At 41.3% G+C, this 22815-nt stretch overlaps 1 protein-coding gene across 2 annotated transcripts in view; it reads right to left on the minus strand.

Moving 5' to 3' along the window:
* cdh23 (cadherin-related 23) overlaps positions 1 to 22815 on the minus strand; it is a 201466-nt gene that overhangs the window by 97304 nt on the left and 81347 nt on the right. For both annotated transcript variants that reach the window (XM_042222847.1, XM_042222846.1), the window contains exons 7-9: positions 17611 to 17805; positions 17382 to 17510; positions 13731 to 13809 (exon numbers count right to left, since the gene is read on the minus strand). In XM_042222847.1, the coding sequence (XP_042078781.1) occupies positions 13731 to 13809; positions 17382 to 17510; positions 17611 to 17805 (403 nt within the window). The remainder of the gene's footprint in view (positions 1 to 13730; positions 13810 to 17381; positions 17511 to 17610; positions 17806 to 22815) is intronic.

A 22815-nucleotide genomic window follows, 5' to 3' on the forward strand; every position in this document is an offset into this window, starting at 1 on the left:
CTATCTATCTATCTATCTATCTATCTATCTATCTATCTATCTATCTATCTATCTGTCTGTCTGTCTGTCTGTCTGTCTGTCTGTCTGTCTGTCTAGTGAAATATAAAGATGCTGACAAGGATTAAAACCATCATAAAACCTATCCTTCAGCTTCGAGACTACCTTATTGATGAACTGCACAATGACTAGCGAGCCAATAAGCCAGTAAGTCTGATGTTTTCCAAGCTGTTGGCTAACATTAGACTTAGTGGCTTATTTGCCTTAAGTCAAATATAATACTTACAGTTTTTCTCAATTGGTTTGGCTCATTTCTTGAAACCGAGATGACATTCTCAAAACCATAAGGTCATTTGGCCAAACAGTCTTACAGTTCTGCCCAACAGTATAGCTCACTAGCAAAATCAAATATCTTTCCCCAAACTCTTCGTCCATGCTTCAAAAGCAGATTCCTTTCCCATATAAAAGGCCAGTACAGTCAAAATAGCACAGATCCTTCTCAAGTGCCTTGGCACATGTGCATTCATTTAGTGCTTTTGTCAAAATAACCTGGATGGTTTAGCACAACACCATGGATCCCCTGCAAAAGCTCACACCTCTCCCAAAAGAGTTTATCCATGTGTCAAAACTAAATATCCTTCTCATATAAATAGTCAATGCCCCCAAAATGCATTATACCTTTGGTATTGTTTAAGCACTGCAAGTCAAAATGCTTAGACGTTCTGTCACTGAGGCACAGGTCTAGCAACAGAATACCACTATGAATAAAACTAAAAGATGTTACAGTAAAATCAGCCTCCAATAAACCACTCATACTCAAGGAAACTGTAAACATACTTATCCGTACAAAGAAATGTTAACATTAGAGAACATACTGTGAAAAGAAAACATATACAGGATTCTGTAAATGTGAACAGTTATAAACACAAACAAAAAACAAAAAAAACAAAAAGAACTCTAGCCTACCATACTGTAAATAAGGTTTCAGATCTATAGTACAGTAATATTTTCAGTGGTCACGATGCAGCGAGGGAAGAAACGGCGTGAATGTCTCAACCATCCCCTACATTGATCCCCTGTGATGTCCTCACATGCAGCATCCATTGCATGCAGCAGGGCCCTCTGGTCTTGAGCCTGATGCTCATACACCCTCCACCTCCAAGCTGAAAAAAACTCCTCAATTGGATTTAGGAAAGGAGAGTAAGGTGGAAGAAACTCCATCAGCATCCGGGGATGGGTGGTGAACCAGGTTCTGATGCGTGGGCCGCGGTGGAAGTTCACATTATCCCACACAATGACATAATGTGGTAGCTGAGGTCCTTCTTCTCATTTTCTGGGATCAGATCAGTATAAAGGTGGTCCAAAAAATTGAGGAGCTTTTGCGTATTGTAGGGCCCTAAACTGGGAATGTGTGTGGCCACACCTCTTTCTGATATGGCGGCACACATTGTTATATTTGCTCCTCGCTGGCCTGGGACATCCACAGTGGCTCGGTGGCCAATGATGTTACGGCCACGCCTTCGACCTTTGGCCAGGTTGAAGCCAGCTTCATCAACGAACACTAGGATGTGAGGGGTTTCGTTGCCTTCTAATGCCATTATTCTCTACAATAGAATAGAAATAAATCTAATCAGTCAAGTAGAGACAGATACTGCAGGGAGGATCTAAAGTACTGTAAAAACAGGGAGTGGACAACTGAAGACAATTTCTAGGCAAAATGCTCTAGTCACACAAAGCTGGATTCTGAAGGTAAAAAGGATAACGCAAAACAAAAAAACAGTGGTAACCATGTCTTACTGTAATAGTGTTACAATGATAGACAACCAGTAGTTGACTTACATGCACATACTGGTACCGCAGCCCTTTCACTCCGTCAGAGTTTCTCTCAAATGGTACCCCGTAAATCTGTTTCATGGTCATCTGAGATGTGGGAAACTGCTCCTTCGTTAGTTCTACTTTCACCTGATTGATTGTCAAGTACTGTCATAACTTTATCAAATGTTCCAAGACATACTTTCATGGTATTATATCTTTGACTAATTTTGACAGTTGAACAGACAATTGTGCATATGATGACTTACACACTGAAACCATGCTGATATGTTTTGGAGTGAGTGACCATTTCACTGAAAAATCAACTAATCAGTTTAGATCGCCAAGATCTATTTATTTGGAAAATGTGCTAAATGTGGGCTCATTGTGCTAACTGTAGCTACTTGTACATAATCATTTGAAAAGAAGCACAGAGTCACTTGAGACATGTACTAAAGCATTTGCAATTTGATAAAACCAATGAGAAATGACATTCTGTTGTGAACAATTGCAAGGTGGTTTGGAGATTTGTCCATGTTATTTTGAGAATGTCATCTCGGTTTCAGGAAATGAGCCAAACCAATCGAGAAAAACTGTAATACCCCCCAAATTTTTTAGAGGCAATCGCTATGATTAAAACAAACCAAAGAAACAAAAGACCATCAGTATGAAACAGCCCCTCATGGTCAGCATTAATAATTCCTATGGTCACCAAAATGATTCCCAACATGAATTTGACCAACAATCATTTTGGGCCATTTGCTAAAACGGCAGATGCTCTTATTTTTCTTTGGGCGACAGTCCTAATAGGTGTGGAACACTGAAAACTATCGGAAGCAGGAAGACAATGAAACACAGGATCAATAACACAGAATATTGCAAAAAGGCCACATGTAATCAATGTAATAATCCTGCAGTAACCGCTAGACCCAAGTATCTTGTTAGGAGAAGTGTAGTAGTGTGTTGTTGTAAGAGTGTGCATGGGGGGGAAAAAACACAAAAAAACTGCCACTTTGTGTTACGCACTAGTGACACTAAGCTGACACAACATTCATTGCAACATTTCTTTTTGCCTGATGGGAGAGGCAGGCAAGTTGATGTTGACAACAATTGTTAGAGGTGGTGGGAGGGTAACGCGCATCAGGGACTTAGACCCACTCAGTGTGGGCATCTTGCCTCTAAATTGCTTTGTCAGCTTCAGTGGCCTGACTAGAATGCCAATCTTCGCCAACAGCCGCCCCTTGCCCGGACGAGTGGGTGCTCACCTGGCCGAGCGGCTATCGTGCATACACAAACACGCGCATCTACAAAAAGCTCTAGAGTGCCGTGCTGTAATGTACATTTGCGAGATAACAGCAGGCTGCTGGTTGTACTCTCTGCATGCATCCGTTAAGAGGCTTTGACTCATTGCTTCAGGTTCCATTGAAGGGGCCTTCCACCTAGGCACCGCTGTGTTGAGTTGACCAGAGAGACAGACTGAAATTACACAGGGTGACTCAGAGGTGCCACTGAGAAAGAAAATATAATCATAATCTAATTGCTGATGCAAAGTGTTCTCCAGTGCTCTGCTAGGACACAGTGATTAGACCCCCAACGGATGAAAATTGCTGTTCAAAGATACACACGCACCCAAATTATACACAAATAGCAATAAACTCTTTATTTGAATTTTGAAATTCAAATTTGTTACTTCAATTTGTGTTTTGTGCGTGTTAATATTTTGCTGTTTCAATTTCAAACTCCTAAGAAGAAATTCAAAGATTTGTGTATGTGTGTGTGTCAGAGTGCATCTAGTGTTAACCAGGAGAGTTTGACTCTGTGATGTGAGACTCCAGGGGATTAGCCATGCTCTCACATTACCAACAGTACTGGACTGGAAAATGAGAAAGCATGGCATGATTTTGTCTAGAGTGGGCCTGCACACTCAAATTCATCCACTCACGCACACACCTCGAGAAATGCCCACAGGCACTGAGACACACACAAACTCACACAAGCAGCTCTTATTTTCTGGGAATTTATAATGTGCTCAACAGCTTCAATGGCCAATGCTACAATTACAAAATAAAAGAAATCCAAATAATTTGCCACTTTTGAAGAATCTCGGCATTACCAAAGAATAGGTGGAAAACACGAGTGTAGATCTCATATTATGTATTGACAAACACATTTACACCCTTGCATCATTAACAATGGAGTGAAGGCTTATTTCCTGAGAACAGTTTTGTTATTGAAATTCACTCCCTCACAAACAGCAAAGGAGCGAGTGCAGACACAGGGGGGAAAACATGCTAGTGATTCTGGGCGACTTCCGTGTTCTAAGTTGCAAAAGTGGAAAACTTACACGTGTAGTTATTATGGGAGGATTGCCCTGGAAGCAGAAGATATAAAGGATCTGATCTGATGAGTTCAACTGGGTGTGCGACGTGTGGATAACAATGACTTTCTCCAAAACTCGAGTTTTTGAGGACAGCCGAAACAGGACTTCTCCGAGTGTAATCGCCATGACTAAGCTAGTGACAACTGTTTTTTCTAGTTGGTGACAACACCATGGGGGCGCTGGAACATTCTAGTAATGTGATATGGCAAGCAGCCAGTGCTTAGAGGCTCGGGGCTAAGATTTTGTGTACTTTGCTAAATGTACACAAATTAGTGTCACTTTTAAGGATTACGCCTACAGGCATTCATATTAATGATGAGGTTTTAGTTATTGTCTTCAAACTACACTCACTTCAAAATCTAAATGAACAGCTTCTCACTTACACTGATTTGCTTATGCACGTGCTCATCCGTGCATTCACACAAACCCTTTAGTGTATGACAGCTACTAGTGCATATGCATGTGCTCCTGTGTGTCTGCGATGTGAAGTGATAATGCCATTGGCAGACAAGCTGCATTTCATGAATACTAAATGAATTAGTTTCATCAAAAGTTTTTTTCTTCAGAAAAGATTCAAGGACAAGTATTGTCTGAGAATGTGTGGCAGATGAAACCGACTTCTGTTTGTAACCACAGATCACTCAGGTTGACACAGCTAGTAAGATGGACGTAAGCGGTCTTTGTGCTTTGACCCTTCCTGCCACCTGAAGCCCTAAAGCCTAACTTATGCTGTAACCTGATGTGCAGCTCCAGAGATGTGGGTCCCCTTCATTGCCAGCAACCTGTGTAAATGCTGTTAATGGTGTTGGCCATTTGCTAGGCTACGTTGCATGCTCTGCACAGGTTCTACAGATGTATAAATTAAGCTTTACTTTCATGTACATACAGCCCACTTTGATTTTAAGTGGGCTTCCCATTTCTGTCAGTATATTCAGCAGCTTGTCTCACTTTTTGTACATAATAAAACATACTGCTGTAGAAAATAAAAGAAATCTGTCAGCACGACTTAAATGATAAGTAATAAATGTGAACTTATGGAAAAAGTACTGAAAGCTCAATGCCCAGACAGCTGTAATTATAAATAAGATTTTTTTTTTTGTATTTTGCAAAAAATGTCCTTTTTCTGGATGCATTGTAAAAAAAACCAAATAATAAAATCTCATAAAGTTCTATAGTTGATAGTGAAAAAACAAGAACTTTTCTGTCATTTGATTCTTTATCTATTATTTCACTGCAGTATGAATGGGCATGGGGAAGGTATTTATTAGTAGGAAAACTTAGTAAAATATAGTTAAAAGTCTAAAATATATGCCCTCTTTCACATTTTCCAAAGCTCTCAAATGGGCCAGACCAGAGTCTTTGCTAGGCCAATTCTGACCCCCGGGCATTTTGTTTGACACCCCTGCTCTAAACATTTAGACAAATGCTGCTTTTCCAGTAACGAGTGGGCGGATTGCTGAACAACAGTGGAATTTTTTTCCATAGCAGTACTTATTGACTTGATTTTACAACAGGCACTTGCAGCCACTTATCTTTGAATGTGCTTAGTGAATCCAATGAGATGTTAGCCTTTTGTGCCTCTACCAAAAGAACTAGTCAAATTTACTTGTTCTGTGACATTGCACATGATCCCACACCCATCGACGTGACATGATCAGGCCAAGCTTTTGGCTCTTCTACCTGCAGCTGAACATTTTCTCATAGCTTAGTTTTTTATTGACTTATGTGTGAAAAGTGAAATTAACAGCTAAGTAAGAACAACAACAAACAAAAGAAAGAGGAAGAGAAGTACAGTTTACCTCTACCCTGCTGGCCAACAACAATACTGTTGGTTTGGTAACGTTACAAATAATTGAAGACATCCCACGACCATTGTTGGAAGGGTGTGGGTGGAATGGGAGAGTGTCCAACTGCAGTTTGGACAGGGCATAAATCCTACTTTATTACATATTTATTAGGAACAAACAGCATTAAAACATTCTGTGTGCTTCCTCCAATGACTTTAGCTCAAGATGCCACTGACCTAACCTAACCTCAGACCAACACAATTCTCATCCTGGTCACAGATAAATGTATCCACGATCCACAATCTTCAGGTCTCATGAAAAATAATTAGGCTTACAGCTATTGATTCCTGGATTTGGTCTGTCAGCCCAAGACGTCACAGTCTCTTTTCAACTGAGTATTGAACTGGCAGTGTGGTCTTATCGCTAGTGTGTGTATTTGAAGTGTATTTGTAGCAGCGTGTTTGCGAAAAATCTTGTCGGTGTCTCTCAGTGAGACTAGGCTAGACTGATTTACCCTATTATCTGATTTTTTTGCAGCGTGCTAGACAACACAAAGTCAGTTTTTGCACAGAGTACAAAACAGCAGCGGGTTAGAAGACAGCAGAAGAGGAAATTGGATTTTACATTGGGAAATGCTGTTGTTCACAAGCCAATAGCTTAGAATATCACTTCTTAAGGCCAGCGGTGTCCTCTTTATCCAAAGGGTAAATGAATAGAACAGCAATTGATAAACCTCCAGTGTATGCTGGAAATATAACAAAAGCAAAATAGACCTTTTATTACAATTAAAATACAGACCAATAACTGAGATCAATAGTGGAAAAGAATTTGAACAGCTGTGCAGTTTTTGTGCTCTTTCACGATGCATTGCTCTGCTAGCAGGGGCTGATGCCTTTGAGGAGGGTTGTTGCCATGCGGGGTGTCCTTGTTCTTCCACCACATCCAGTTGGCTAGCACATGTCAGAATAACATCCACACAGATGTGAGCATCATGCCCTCACAACGCAGCAGATTTTGCATCGTAAGGAGATGATCAGTATTATTGACTTCACATTTTAGTTGCTGTAAAGCTGAGGCTGATCACACCATAACAAAGTGAGGCCTGGACTTGGCTGTGATTGCATTTGATTGCTGCACTCTACTAGACTTCACTAGTCTTGGGATTGTGTCACAATCAGCATCCCGCAGACTATCTGCCTTCCCTGAGAGATTACATAGCACCGGGCTGTGGTGAGCCTCAGAGCGTCTAATTGAAAACCAGGAGAAATCCCCGTGATGCGACAGTGACAATAAGAGCTCCCTATAGAATAACAGGTATTAGGCTTGTCCATATTACAACATGTCTGCTGATACAAGTTAGGCAGTAGTCGCATGGAATCAGAGCATCAGGGTGTAGCAGTACTGAGAGATAAAGATATGTGGGGAAAGACAGACAACGGGAAATAATCGCCTTTACAACTTATCAGTGTGTCCAGGCAGGAAATGGCATGGCCGTACCTGTGACACTGCTTTGCTGAGGGCAGGCTAGAGGATGCCCCCCTAATACTAAGTGCAGTGGACAGTGGACACCTGTTCTGTCTCTGTGTCCATAGGCAAATGTGTACGTGCAATATGTGGTCTTGCTCTTCAGGTTCCTGACAGACTTCAAAATACCCAGTGATGATATTGTAAATCTGTACTACTTTAGCTGCAAATTAAATAACATCTTTGCTGCAGTTTCCCAGCATGAAGATGCTACAATGAGAAAGGAAGAATGGTCTAAAAGGAAATAAAAGTGTAGCGATGGAAGGAGCTTAGAGTGGGATTAGTTGTGCTTGCATGTGACAAAAGCGATAGAACCAAACACACAAAGATAAACAAGAGGCTGATATGAAAGGCTTGGGGGATGTCCTTTCGTTCTGTGAGACGCAAGGCTGATTTTTATTCTGCTTATTCTTACACTATTATTACAGCGCAGAGGAGAGGCTACAGAAACTTTACACAAGCTTAACTCTTATCCTAACGGACAGCAGTATTTTTGGGGCAAGACTGCTTGCCTCAAGTCCTCTATAATAGAAATCACAGAAAGCAAGACAGAAAGTTCTTTTTAGCAGGTAAAATATGTTCAGTAGGTCAATATTGGGGTATTTTTTATATTTCTTAAGATGAATACTGTGCTTTAATATCTGTCTGTAAGTGTGAAGTAGGTGATCTGTCTGAGCATATATGTGTGCAGACAGACATGAGCATGTAGCGAGTAGACATTGTGCTAAAATGAGTCCATCTGGGCTTTAGAGTGATAGTTCCTTAGGTCATTGGGGGTGTCATTGAGACTGACTAGTGTTGTCTGTGTTTCCCCCCTATCATCCTCAGGGATGGGTTTGAGCAGATGATGGCTGATGTTTTGGGATTGTTTATTGCTTGAGTTGCTGTCCAAAAGCTATGATGTAATGCTATAGATGTGAATAATGTAATACAATGCTATGGCAGAAGCTCATTGGTGTAGAAGCTCATCAGTCAGAAACACCCCGGGTTTGTGTACTCTTTGATCTTTACCTTTCTTTTTAGTCGCAATTTATTTATGTGCTTAGTTTCTTCTTTAGCTCTGCTGTAGCTTGATAGCATAGCTGAGCATCATCTCAGTGATGACAGAGGTGCAAAGCTGTTATGATCTTATCTTTTAGAGGGATTAATCTGACAAATCTTTCCAAAGATCTAACAACTGGAGTCAAAGTTGAGATGCTAGCGTTAGAGGAGAACTGTCATGGGAACATGTAATCTGATATTCCTGAGAGGAACAGGAGTCACAGCAAGCAGTGAAACAAGACGAAGCACGCAGATATTTGATTCCAAAGACATCTGGGTGCCAAGTATCCATCCAACCATCCATCCTGAGGTCAAATGTTTTCATACAGAAACACCTGAAGCACAAGCTACCCCAAGGAGGAGGAGCCACAGATCTACTCCCTAGTCACTCCTGAATGACTGAGCTTCTCTTTCTTCTTCTTTTTCTTTAAAAAAAGGTTTTTAATGTGTATTTAAATGTTATTACATGGCAGATGTGTGACTGAATAAGTAGGAAGAAGGACCACTAAGAGTGATCAATAAGGATCTGCTGCACAGCTTTCCCAAATAAAAAGCCTTGCAAAAATGACAAATACAATAATCGCAAAAAGGCATGCTGGACTGATTTTATTTCAATTCAGCATGCCTCTCAGCACTAAGGAGCATGCTAACATGATTACTACAACGTGAATTAAGTATTGTCTTTTAATCTTGTTTGCAGGCACATTGCATGGTCAATGCTGCTTTTAAGCTGCTTTTACGCTGTTTTGATGATTATACTGCACGCCCCATTTAAGATATGCAGGAATCAACATCATTAAGTAATAAATGCATGAAATAAAAAGTAACTTGTATATTTGGAGCGACTTTAGTACCACTGACAATGATGAGCATTAAGTAATTTACCGACCATCAACTCAGAAGAAAGATAGTGTTTTAGCCACACTTAAAAAAACCAAAACTCTGTCAGGAGTATACATGAATATGTTTGTTTGTTTAAGGCAACAGCCACTATAGGTGTGCGATAAAACCTTTCTTTCTCATTTCCAGTAATTGAGGAATTGTTGGAGCATTTTGGGTCAGAAAACCCCCCACAGATGTTTAGAGCAGGAAAAATCCAGTGGATAGTTCAGCAGTGGGCTATTGCTAAAGTGATATATAATGAGAGCAGTGAGTCAGAGGTCCAATAAGAGGGCTAAGTCTCACCCTGTGGACCGGGGATTTACCATCAGAACCGCTACCCTGAATCTCCTTCATCATAACAAAAAAATAACAACTGCAACACTGCGGGCAGAGCGCTGTGATTCTATCTCATGTACACATCAAATCCCAGATACACTCCTCTGATTGGAGGAGGGAGAGGAAATCCTCATCTTGAGTCCCACAATCATTAGCGTGAATCACAGCTGCAATTAAAACCTCGTTTATCTTAATTACTGAACTAATGAGACGAGTCCCGCAGGAGTGAGCCGCAGTCTCAGAGGACACTCGGGGTGAGGAGCGGGAAGGCAAGAGAGGAGTCATGCAGAGTCACACTTAAGTCTGCAAACAAGCACGCCCTCGCACCAATCTGAGCAGATAGACAGAGGCATATGTGTAAGCGTGCATGTACAAGCACACACATATAGAGGCTACACACACATATATCCATGCAAAATGCATCATCATATAACCTTACCCTCCCACCTTTATCTCCTAGCACTACATCACCCTTCAACTTCCATTATCTATCAAACTTATAATGATTTTATCAAGCCTACAGACTCCATCTCCATAAGGGCTTAGTGCGGTGCTATAACTCTTGATTTTGCAACGACCGGGAATACATCGCACCACCTAATTAATGTCTTTTTAATGCTTTTCTCCTCCAGAGCTTAACTCAGCCAAGCTCAACTTTGCAACAAGCACAACACACACAACAATACAACATGTGGCAGCAGACGGTAAGTAAGACTGAGTAGGTGTGTGCACTGAATGGGAGCAGCAGGTTTATGGTGAGCTCAGTAAAGAAGTGGGCTGGGCAGTGGCCTCTCTGTCCTGAGCATACAGCTATCAAGCGCACACACTCACAAATAATGCATGGCTGCGCACATGCGTGGACAAAGGGTCAAATTCCTTCGTTCAGCTGTGAGATTGCGCAGTGACTCAGCAGATGGTAGAAGACTGAATATCTTTATCACCACAAATTCCCATGGTGTGCCAAGCATATCAAGCGGTGCCAGCCCTTATCAGCCAGCTGGCAATAGTGGAGGCACCGATGTCCCTCCATCCTGGCCATTCTGGGCTCAACAGGGGGCAAGCAGAGTTTAAAGGATACAGTCCACAGACGGTTGTAATCCTCCCAATGGGTGTTTATTTTCCACCACGCAGATCAATGTTTCAGTCCTGAAGGATCTTTGAGGGATTGTTCGTCCTTCAGGACTGAAACACTGATTGTGGTTGAAATAAACACCCTGCAGGGGTATTAAAGAAGCATTGCAGCAGTGGATGGACAACAGAGTCAAAAGTGTTTGTGTGTTTTATCTTAATAGAAATAGAGATGCTTCATGTCTCTCCTGATTAACTATGATTCAGGTTTGTATTCTCAAACAGGCCGCACAAGTCTGACTGATACGCTCAGCGGCTGTGATGCATACAAGCAACACAACTGGGTCAATTACTCAGATATAAATCATAATTTAAATTGACTATTTGCCGCTCACAGAAGCTTTGTGACAGTCAAGAATAATTTATAATAGTGCTGTCAAAATTACTGCATTCTTTTTTGTGAGTCAATTGTAATATCTGACACATTAGAAAGAAAAATGAACACAATTAGCACGGCTAGATCACTTCACAAGTTGTGTAGGGTTCTGTAAATTGCACAGGTGGCTCACTGTCCCCGTGTCAAAACAGGTGTTAATGTGCATCAATGAGGAGAAAAAAAGAAACAGCTGAGGGTAAACTGATGGAACAGTCATCAGGTAAACTTGTTTTCCATCCTCTTCAGATACGATGTCAACAAATAGCACTAACATTAAGTTAATGTGCAGTCAACTCTCGATCTGTCTGTGTCTGGCCTGCATCCACTTCCATGAGTTCTGCTTTTCTGGCACATGAAAATACATTCATATCCATGTGCACAAAAAAAAAGTCTGCCTTCCAGTAATTAACTCTATAAACATTTGTCCAGGCCAATTACCCTGGGGCAACGTCGAAACTTAAAACGAGCATGCTTAAGTTTAAAATAAGGAAATGGACTCAAGCAAGATGGCGTCACAGTGACTACTGATTTGGAGAAAATTAAAAAGGTTGATTAGCTGGGTATACTGGGCAATATGATTACATTTCTCTCAATAAATATTACTAAGTATTCATTCAAGCCACAGGACTGTGCAAAAGCCTTCAGCTGCCTGTCATTTATTTATCATTTGATAGGAAAATAGGAGATAAGTGCATCAATGTATAGAGATATTAGACAGTCAATATGCTTTTAATGAATTCGGCAGTGTGTTTGGGATCATCATCAAGCTGAACTGGCAGATATGCAGTCCCAAACCTTGACGGAGCCTCCACCGTGTTTTACAGAGGGCTGCAGACACTCACTGTTGCACCTCTCTCCTGTGTAATTTGATATACTTCAGCCTTTCTCGCAATAACCAAAGAAAGTCTTTGAAAGATGTTCAGAAAGTCTTGATAAGTATCGCCTCACGAGCTCTTGAACAACAGTCTTGCTACTTTGAAGTAAAACATAAAGAAATGAGTGGTGATTCAAGACTTTTGCACATTACTGTAAGTATGGGTTATTTATATTTAATGTTAATATTCACTTCCACTTATTCCACTTAGAGGAAATTAAATTCTATATTAATTCCATGCTTTTTTCCATTCTTCGATCAGAAGCTTCAGTCTTAAAAAGGTAATTTATTGCAATTAATCCCAGCAAATCTTTTCATTAATACCTTTTCTTTTAAACTGATTAAGAGTTGTAGTTACAAAATAATAGCATCTTAAAAAAGAGAGTGATTGACTACAGCAGGAGGAATTTAGGATATTGTCATCATTATGTCATTAAGCTGTTCTGAGTTATGCTTCCTGCATTAAGAGCTAACTGTAAGATAAATTGGCACAGGTGTAAACATGACAGCTGAATCATTCACTTAATCTAGTTATATTCATAATACTGGGGTGCATTTAAAGATTATCCTGTTACATAGTCAGTCAATATTACTCTTGTTGTAACTTCTCCCAGATATCCATCTGCACCTTTAGCGCAAGCTTAACAACGAGTTTTACAGGATTACGAAGCATGTGAAGCCAGTTTTACAGAGCAAAGTGGTGCAGTGGCGCATAAAGATTAAGACACAAAGCTACAAAGTGTGTGCAGAGTTAATACGCAATGCTTTTGCTGCATGCCGTTAGTACTCATAACAATAATTATTTCACGAAATCTTTATATTAATTTGATTCCTTGAGCCTCGGAAGGATGAATATAGTATTCATGTCATTACAAATACCTGTCTATCCCCAGATACGGATCAACACCAAAGTTTAACTTTAAGCAACCTTGCCCCAGGGTCAATCTGTCCACCAACTTTCATGAAGTCAGTTCAGTTTGTGAGATATCTTCCTGGCAGACAGACAGACAAAGCAACTGGCAGGCATAAACATCATATCCTTGGCAGAAGTAAGAAAACTGAGTATTTAATGCAGGATCACTGCTTCATCCTTATCAGCACCATACAAGCTGTACAACTCCAAAGTAAAGCTCTCAGATATAGTAACACCAACACAAGTCAGGGATTTCCGAAGTGAGCTTAATATGGCGGTCATTTGTTTTGGCCCTTTATCTCAAATCTAAAACAAAATCTTAAAGAAAACAAAACAAAAAAAAGCGCAAACGGAGACGACAACAGAAAAATCGTGGCATCCTTCTCGTCTGCCGAAGGTAAAATTTGTCACGCTGACAAATCATAATCCTGTTTTGATGGCACAAGCCAACTTAAGAATGATAACACAAAATGAAAGCTGACTTCTGCATAACTGAACCAAAACAGTGATTAATAAATGCTCAGAGCCAAGCCTATTCTCCAATTCTGAGGCGCTCCTCTCTGCTGTTATTGACTGTTGTGCTTGATGAGACTTGTCTATTATTACTGCGGAATTATGATAAGAGGTGATCGATTCCCCTCTCTGTGCTGCGGATGTCAGATCGATTATGTGACTCAGACCTGTGATGATGGTGTAGCCGATTCCTCTTGGTCGACCAAGATCCTGGTCAATGGCTGTTATCTTCCGCACTTCGTATCCCTGCAGAGACACGCACGCACAAATATAACCTGTAAGCTGCATGCAGTTTTCACAGACACATTTTTTAGTTGTTGAAAAGTAGTTTCCACTTTAATCAGAGAAAAAAGAATAACATCAAACCCTTGGGACACAGTTAGCAGTTTTTGCTAAATAAAATACAACTACATGCTATTTTGTCCTCTGCTATGTGCACACAGGATGATAGACGCCTTGAATGTGTTTGAAATCTCCCTTTCTCTTTTCTTCTTTTAAAAATCAGGACAGGATACCTTAGTTTATCCCGGCGAATCAAATATCTGTAACCAAAGCATCAACAAGCTAACAGAATATTCCTAGGCATATCAAAACCGTAAATATCCACTTATCTCTCACAAAGACGTGCCCATCAAATTTTAAAGCATAACAGTATCGTATTTCCAATCCTCCTTTGTATCTCTTCAATGGAGAGGGTGGAAAAAAATGTAAAAAGTGCAGGCAAATCACAAACTATTTTTTCTTTATGTGTGTTATTAGCATTTCATTGGGGTTTATTTCTCCTTTCATTGTTTCGAAGTTCCCCTGCTGCGTCAATGACTCTGCTACTCAACAAAACCACAGTGTGACAGCTGAAAAAAGAGAAGAAAAAAAATCAAAACGAAAGACAGAAAGCTATTTGAAAAGTCTTTGATCCGCTGAGCTTTCTCAGCCTTCTTGCCTCAATCAGACGCAGCGGTGGTACTTAAAAACCCCTGTGCTGCAGTGTGAGATTGAGAGACCTTCCCTTACTTCCTTCCTTCTCTCCTCCCTCCCTCCCTTACTCCCATCTCAGCCCTCTCACTCACACCCGAGCAGGCTGCCTCCCATTGATCCTGCAAATTGTGTCTAAGACGTGTTTATGCTCCATTTCTGCCAAAGCATCTCCTGTCATTGACCAATTACAGCAGAATCAATTACAAGCCTTTTAGAGAGACTGATTCGCACCTATCACAAACTGAGGGGGAAACACACCCCCCCACACACACAAACGAGAAAGATGCAGGGACTAAGAGAGGAATAGAGAAAGTGAGTGTGGAGAAGTGATGCTGAAGTAATATGAGCAATATTCTCGAGCTGTCCACACAAGTGCAATATGTTCAATCAAGCGTCAAAGATACAATCCCTCCCCTCCTGCACACACATGCAGACACACACTAACATGTATACACTGAACCTCTTCTCCCTCTTTTCATCCTTTCATTTCTAGCTATACAGTGCATTACCCCCCCCCCATCCTCCTCTCCTTCTCCTCATTGAGTTGACAGCCAAATTGTGTTTGTCCTAGAAGGGGCTTAAACGTCAGTCCGAGCACAGATTCACAGCTATAACAGCTAAAAACCCTGCCCTGTGATTTCATCTGAAAATAATAATAATTAAAAAAAAGCATTTCTTCTACTCCTTTGTCAAACTTTTCCCTGGATGACTGCTTGATTGGCCCAGGAATAAAAGAAAGACAGAAACAGAGAAACAAACAGGCCGCCAGAGAGGGAAAGGTAGAAACAGAGCGTGCGCACTTACACCTTTGAGAAATGACCTATGACAGGGACCCAAGTTTGATATCTCTACGTGTAAATGTCAAGGGCCTTGAGAACAGTTGACACTCATTCCGTCACTGTACGCCCTCGGCTTATCACCACCAAACACTGCATAATGGAAATGACACAGAATACCACATGAGGTCATTGAAGGAGTGTCTGTGTATAAGTGTGGTGCTGCTGCGGGCTTGTACTTATGTGTCTGGCTTTAAGCACTGTTGTAATCCTGTGTCTGTAGTGGGGTCAACAGGGCTAAGTAATAGATTTCTGATTTTGGCTGTGTATCTGCCGTGACCTGCTCTTACATTGTAACTGTAATAGGATTAGACACTGCCCCCTACTGTTAGAGGTAAGAGATGAGGCACTCCGAGGCAGTATTACTGAGGATTAAAGCTTCCAAGCTGTTGTGATCTGAATCCACTTACTAATGTTAACTTTACAATCCAATGTAATTGGACTCTTTTTAAAAAAAATCTTCCCTCTTATTCCCTCATCTAACTTTATACCTGGCTTTTTTTCTTCTCTCCGGTCACCTTTTCTCGACATCCTATTCTCTTTCCATACCCTCACACCTCCCCCCTTCCTCCTATTGTGACCTTCCTGGTGACAGTTGATGAATCAGAGAGTCCGGGAGACACCGGGCTTCGACTCCGTCACGCCCCGTTAATATGCATGCAAATGTAGCACTTGACATTTCTACTACAGCGCATTCGGGCTGGGAACGAGGGACGTGCGGGTTGTTGTGTGAGTCGGGGGGCTGATATGGGTGAGAGACTGGGGACGAGACAGAACGAAAACTGATAGAGTGAGAAACCAAAATCGGGACGGACAGTGTTATGCCCCTGTGTGTAATTCTCTCTCTACAAGTGGAAACATCAGTAGCTGGACCATTAGCCACCTGGGAACTGAGTTTAAGAGCTGAGCCAGGAGAGTGAACATAATGGTGTACAGAGAAACAGACATTTAGTGTATCACATACCCATTATAAACCTACTTGAAACTGAAACAAAGCTACGGCCATTTTGAGTCCCTAATGTACTTCATGTTATACCCAGACTTCATACACATGCCACAGTATGAGCGCATAAGACCAGAAATCCTGTAGCCCTTGTGACCTTTGGCAGGGGTTTCGCATCTATGGATGAGGATTGTAAATCTATAACAGTAATTACCATCTTCAACCACCACAGTGCTGTATATGGGGGCACTGGACTGAATTTGGGTGCATTTCCAACATTTCCAGTGTTGGAGGCTCAGGAGTGACGATAAGATGTGAAATATCATGCCGTCATTCAATTAGAGTCAATTCAGTTTTTTTATAGAGCCCAAATTACAACAACAATCACCTCAAGGTAATTTATAATGTAAGGTACGGCCCCAAAAATAATACAGAGAAAACCCCAACAGTCAAATGACCCCTCTGAGCAAACACATGGCAAAAGTGGGAAAGAAAAACTCCCTTTTAACAGGAAATAACCTCTGGCAGAACCAGACTTGGCAGTGAGGAGAGGGAGACAGGACAAAAGACACACTGTGAGTTCAATTGTAAACACACAGAGGTGAGTGAAGGAGAAATGCTCATTGCATCATGGGAAACCCCCACAGCCAAGACCCGTTACAGCCTAACTAGGGGAGGATTCATGGTCAGCTGATCTACTATAAGCTTTATCAAAAGGGGGGATTTTAAGCCTAACCTAAAAAGTACGAACCATCTGTATCCTATTCAGATTGGGAGCTGATTCCACAGAAGAAGGTCCTGAAAGCTAAAGGCTCATTCTCCCATTATGCTTTTAGAAAGTCTTTGTTTTTAATCATATTTCTTTGCACGAGTTGTATACACCTACTGAATAATCAAAGAGCAACATGAGCATGGGACAGGAGGAGCGGGATATGAGAAATGAGGTAAAAGATAAGTTGAATGTTCTGGCATCAGAGCAGGATGGAAAGAAAGAAAAGACGAAAGCTGCTTGAAGAGGGTACACACTGTGGTGGTGAGATGTAAAGTGGGACTGTATTACTGACCAGGGGAACATCCTCCTGTATGTTGGTACTGTAGGGCAGATTGGTGAAAATGGGATCCATGTCTTGGACATCAGTGATGGTGATAGCCAAGCTGGCAAGCCGTGACAGAGGTCTGATTTTGTCTTGATCCTTTCAGAAACCAAAAAACAAAAACAAACAGTATACATTTAACAGCGCTAATGCAATTTTGCTAACAGAGACTAAGTTTTGATACTGTATGTGTGCTGACCGTAGCGTTGACGGTGAGCTGGTAGGCTGTCGTCGTCTCATAGTCCAGAGCTCTGGTCACAGTGACAGTGCCTCGGGCGCCATCAATGGCGAAAAAGGCAGAAGGTGGCTGAAAGGAGAAGAGAACACTGCCCCCAGTGCCTTGGTCTGGATCGGAGGCGTTTACCATGAATATGGATCTGCCCACCGGTGTGTCCTGAAAGACGCATCGAAGAAGACACACAGAGAAGTGAATATATACAAACAACAACCCAAGTGTATGCAGGAAGATATCTCCAATAATTACATTTAAAAGTCAGAGAAAAATAAAGAATGAAGCAGGTACAGGAAGGCTTTATTAACTACGAAAGCAACAGATGGCAGTTTAACTTAATTAATAATTATTATTATCCAAAACAATTTGGTTGTGATTGTGATTGATCCCCTGCAGCGTTTCCCATGAATAATGACATCTAATAACAAAGTATTTGTAGTCCATCTGGATAAATAAAAGCAATGATTTCAGTAATACAGCTAAACTGATGCGAATGTGAAACCATAACCCCAACGTTTGTTTTGAGTTGTCCGTGGAGATCAGGCACACAAGACAAATTTATGGCAGACTTAACCCTCTTGTTTGCAAGTGAAAGAGCAACTTGCCCGGGTAAGGCAAACTGTTGTTGTTACAATAATGCATCTATCCCTACAACAGAAAGTATTTGTTGCGCTTTGCTGTCTGTAAATATATGCATTGCCTATCTGTGTTGCCCACAGAAATGGTCTTGGGTATCAAAAGGCTAAAAGCAAAGATATATGAAATGCCCAGAAAGGCTGCAAGATGCTACACCAGAGGGCCATGTGTGAAATAAAAAAAACAACCAAACAAAAGAAAAAATTAAATAAAAAAAAGAGAAGGCTGTATAAAGACACACATTTTCCAGGTAGCCCGAAAAGTCTGTGGAACAACGGCATCATTAATTGGAATTTTATCTCAAAACAGCCACACATACATGCACGATTAATAAGTAATGAGAATGTGTACAGGTACAGAGGGGAAAGGACGTGAAGGAGGATGGGACGCATCCTGATATTCCACTAAAAAAGAAAAAAAAAAAACACTTGCACAGGTCTTCTACTCTCTCCTCCTGTTTACCAGACCTGTAGACACAGACCAGAGAGTGTGTGTGTGCATGTGTGTGTATGTATGGGTGTCTACGTTTACGTGTGTGTGTGGTCTTGTCTATCGCAGGGGCAGAGTGTGACCACATGGGGAGGTCATAGTGTTGAACTGAGCTGGGCCCTGAGCCAGAGCTAAAGTGACACAGTAAGAGAGCAGTTGACCCCACAGTCTGTCTGCACTGGTGTCAGGGGAGTGTAGAAGTCTATTTGCATGTGCATGTGTGTGTGTGTAAATAGTGGTGTGTCAGAGTCTATGAAACTGTGTAACTGTGTGTGAACGCCTGGGTTAGAGGGGGTAGACAGTATGAGCAGAATCAGACCTCGCGTGGGCATATGTGTGTACGCATTTGTAATTTGTGTAATGAAATGTGTGCTCTGCTCTCTCGGAGTGGTCTCTGCATGCAAACATAAACAGCATCGCAAACGGGTCTGTCCAACCACATTAAGCTAGACTGCCATATGAGAATTTAAGGAGAGCAACAAATGTCAACGAGAGTAACAGAGCAAGTTTTTTACCCCTGGAATCCTCGCTGTGTTGTGTAATGTATGCAGACGGGGTCCCGGATCGTTTCTCAGATTTATGTAGTGAAAATTAATATAATTTACTTTTTTTTTTTTTTTTTTTTTAAAGTAGGTCTGAAAGTTGTGAATGCTCAGATGTAATCGGAGGCCTCGGGTTAACATTATATTTCTTTTAGTGCAGTTGCTCTGACTACAGGGAACGACACTGTGGCAATAAGAGCGAAAAAGGAAGAGCAGAAAATCTATTTCTTGTTAGAAAAAAATGAAAATAAAAACTAATTTTTAAAAATTGAAAACAACAACCACAGCTGACAGCTTTCAGTAACTTTCCATGCTCTGCTCTCTCTTTTTGGGTCCCTGAAAAGCTCTGCTGCATCACTTTGAGTGTAACCTGGCTGACAATTGCCGAGTGAAGGAACAGAGTTACTAATCCACTCCCCCACAACAATAACTGCATTTGAATAAACATCTAAGCTGCATTTCTCTGATATATTTAATATGTTTGTCAAGTTGTCTGCTTAGGAGGAAATTGGAAACACCTCTAAAGGTACCCCACAGCCTGCAGCGCGACACCGAGCACAGCAACAAATTAATTGGATGAAAATATACGCAATCAAACTCTAGGTGAATTAATTAAATACTGTTGCATGTAACGTGTGTGTGTGTGTGGAATGGATGTCGACATTATCAATTCTGCTTTGATGTCAAGGAGGCAGTTTGATGGTTAAGTGTTGGTTGAATGCATGTATGTGTGTGTGTGTGTGTGTGTGGCACTTTTTGGAAAAAGGAAGAGTGTTAGGATGATATCTAAATGTGTGTGTGTGGATAAAGAATGTGATCTGATGTATCCTTTTCTTCCCCTGAAGCATGCCACCTTCTATCTCTCTTTGCGCAGCAACCTGTGAAACAATAACTCATAAACACCGCCAGGGTCAAACGCCGCAAGGTTCGGTAAATAACGCAACGCGCTCATATATGTAAACGCACACGCGCGCACATGCCAGCGCCAGTTTTGATCTCTCAGATTTGACAGAGGCACAGCATTCAAAGCACTTCAAGCAACAACAGTTCAAAGCTTTGCCAGGATGTGCAGATGACCAACTCTCAGCAGAATGTGTCAGTGTGCCAGTGTGGTGCTGCTCAGGTTAGCGGGCTCGCCTGCGTGCGGGTGAAGCTCGCGTCTGAGCCGCTATTCGATTTTTTTGGAATCTCTCCCTGAAAACTGAATGCGAGCATTAACCAGTCACATTATTCAGTCTTATCTTCTTGCTTCCCTTTAGTCTCTGAAGGTCAAACTGCTCAGTTTGCATAAACGGTGCATTTTAATACTAAGAGCAAAACAATAAAGCAACCTATTTAAAGAGTTTCCTTGGATTGTCAGCTCCTCTTGATGGATTTCTCTGCATTCTAGCAGTCCAACACTAAAGAGAGCTCCCCGGCCTGAAATATTCTCTAAGCAGCCACTACACAATACTGTCTTCTACTAGCACTTTTCTCCTTTCCAATTGGTCACAGTACCCTTCCTATTGGGCTATTGATTGGACTCGTGTGAAGTCGATGTGAGTGACCAGGCGCAAAATACAAGGCAGTGAATAATTCTGGTTTTATTAACCTATAAGACTACGCAATCATTTCTCCATAAATGAGACAGACAGTAAACAACAAGGACACAAGAATGGGTGAGCACTGGCAGCTAAACTGGATACTACTGAATGCTAGTTGAGAACCATGTATGTGTCACTACCTATACCTTCAAAAGAGCAAAAGCCAATTGGTTTGTCACGGCACATATTCCAGCATATAAGCCTTGACAGTGCTTTGCAGCTTTTGAATAAATGGGGCTATTTCCTTGGGAAGAAGAATGTTAAGTGGAGAGATGGTTGAGGAGGGATGAAGACAGTTCCCTGCTGTGTCTTATCTGAAGTGCACTGTGGGAATCACTCTTCTCCCTCTGAGAGCTGCTACTTATGAAAGAAGGAGAAACATACAGCAGAGATATATAGAAAGATAAAGACGGAGGAGCATTCTGTTTATGGTACAATTCAAATATTAACTGAGCGTTAATACTAATTTTGTGTCACAGTAATGCTGAAATGCATAAAAAATGAACATAAAAAACCCTCAAATGCAAAAGTGCTCCCACTAAATACTCCTACTAATATTTAAAATGAAAAAAAAAAGACATTTTTAATTGCTACCTGTGTTATTGTAATCAGTTTGATAGATTTTACAGAACCTACTGTACAATAACAGAGCAAAAAAAGTATCATTACATTTCTATAGTCCAAAAATTTCAAAATACAATTATGCTGCAGCACCGATCAATGAAAGAGTGAGAGAAACTGCGGCATCGATGAAACTTCCCAGGAGCTTTGTGGGCATCATTGTGAAAAGGAAGAAATCAGGAAGCACATTTCTGACTTGGCCTTTCAGCCAACTCAGTAAAAGTTTAAGGAAGGAAGGCAAGTGACCAAGAAAGTAGTGCTCACTACAGTAATACCTCTGAGATCCTCTACAGATAGATAGATGCTGGACAGTTGCCTGTGCAGCATTACGTCAATTAGGCTGTAGAAGGGTGGCTAAAAGAAAGTCACGCCAGTTGTCAGACAGCGCTTAAAAGGCAAAGCACTGGACGAAGAGTACTCTATGTCATAGATAATGTATATAATATCAATATACGCCTGGTGAATTTCTTGGCACATCACCTTTCTTATCAAGCATGTTGTGCACAGTTTGCAGTAGCCAAGGATTCTTATCAGGGACAGAGACAAATCCTTGAGAATAAATAGCTTATGCAAGACACACTTAACCAAAATATTTCAGATCACATCCTATCATGCACACCCAGAGGACGGTGCTTGGACCGTTTCTGAAAAATCGAACAGTCCAAGATTAGCTGAACACCTCTGATGTGCTCAGTGAAGTCCTCTGACTAACATAGGCAGCAGAATTTCTTAGGAATGATTTCCAATTAATATCAATTAATAAACCTTAAACAGTGTAAGTTCTACTCCAAAGCAAATGAAAACTTACTATTTCAGTGTTTCATCTTAACTCTGCAAAGACAAAAGTATGAAGAAGGTCGTAAATGTGACACGAAAAAACAGACTACAAGTTGTAAGGAGACTGAAAGAACGCAGACTGCGATAAAAGGAAGGGGAAGACAGAGAATACAGATGAGGAAATCAAACTGAAGGCCTGTCACTAACAACCATGAGACATTTCTAATAAAGAAGGGGGTCCCCATTCGCTTTTAACTTTGCCTCTGCTTTATCGTACGGTGTGTTTGCCCTGCCTTCTCCACTACTAGTCCTCTATGTTTAAAATTTCCGGTTTTTAATGGCAGCGGCACTTCTGAGGCCGCAGAGAGTCAGAGCTGGATGGACCAGGACTACACGCCGCAGCTTCTCTGTCGGACTTTAACAGGGCTTGAATCCCCTGAGGGCTGGACCTGTGAGGATTCCACTGTTAAATGTCAGCTGTCTCCTCTAGGAGTCCTTGAGGGAGCGGTCCCTACAACGAGATT

The sequence above is a fragment of the Haplochromis burtoni genome, unplaced genomic scaffold, assembly GCF_018398535.1.
Source record: "Haplochromis burtoni strain Fernald_Lab_line unplaced genomic scaffold, NCSU_Asbu1 Contig_96, whole genome shotgun sequence".
Classification (NCBI taxonomy): Eukaryota; Metazoa; Chordata; class Actinopteri; order Cichliformes; family Cichlidae; genus Haplochromis; species Haplochromis burtoni.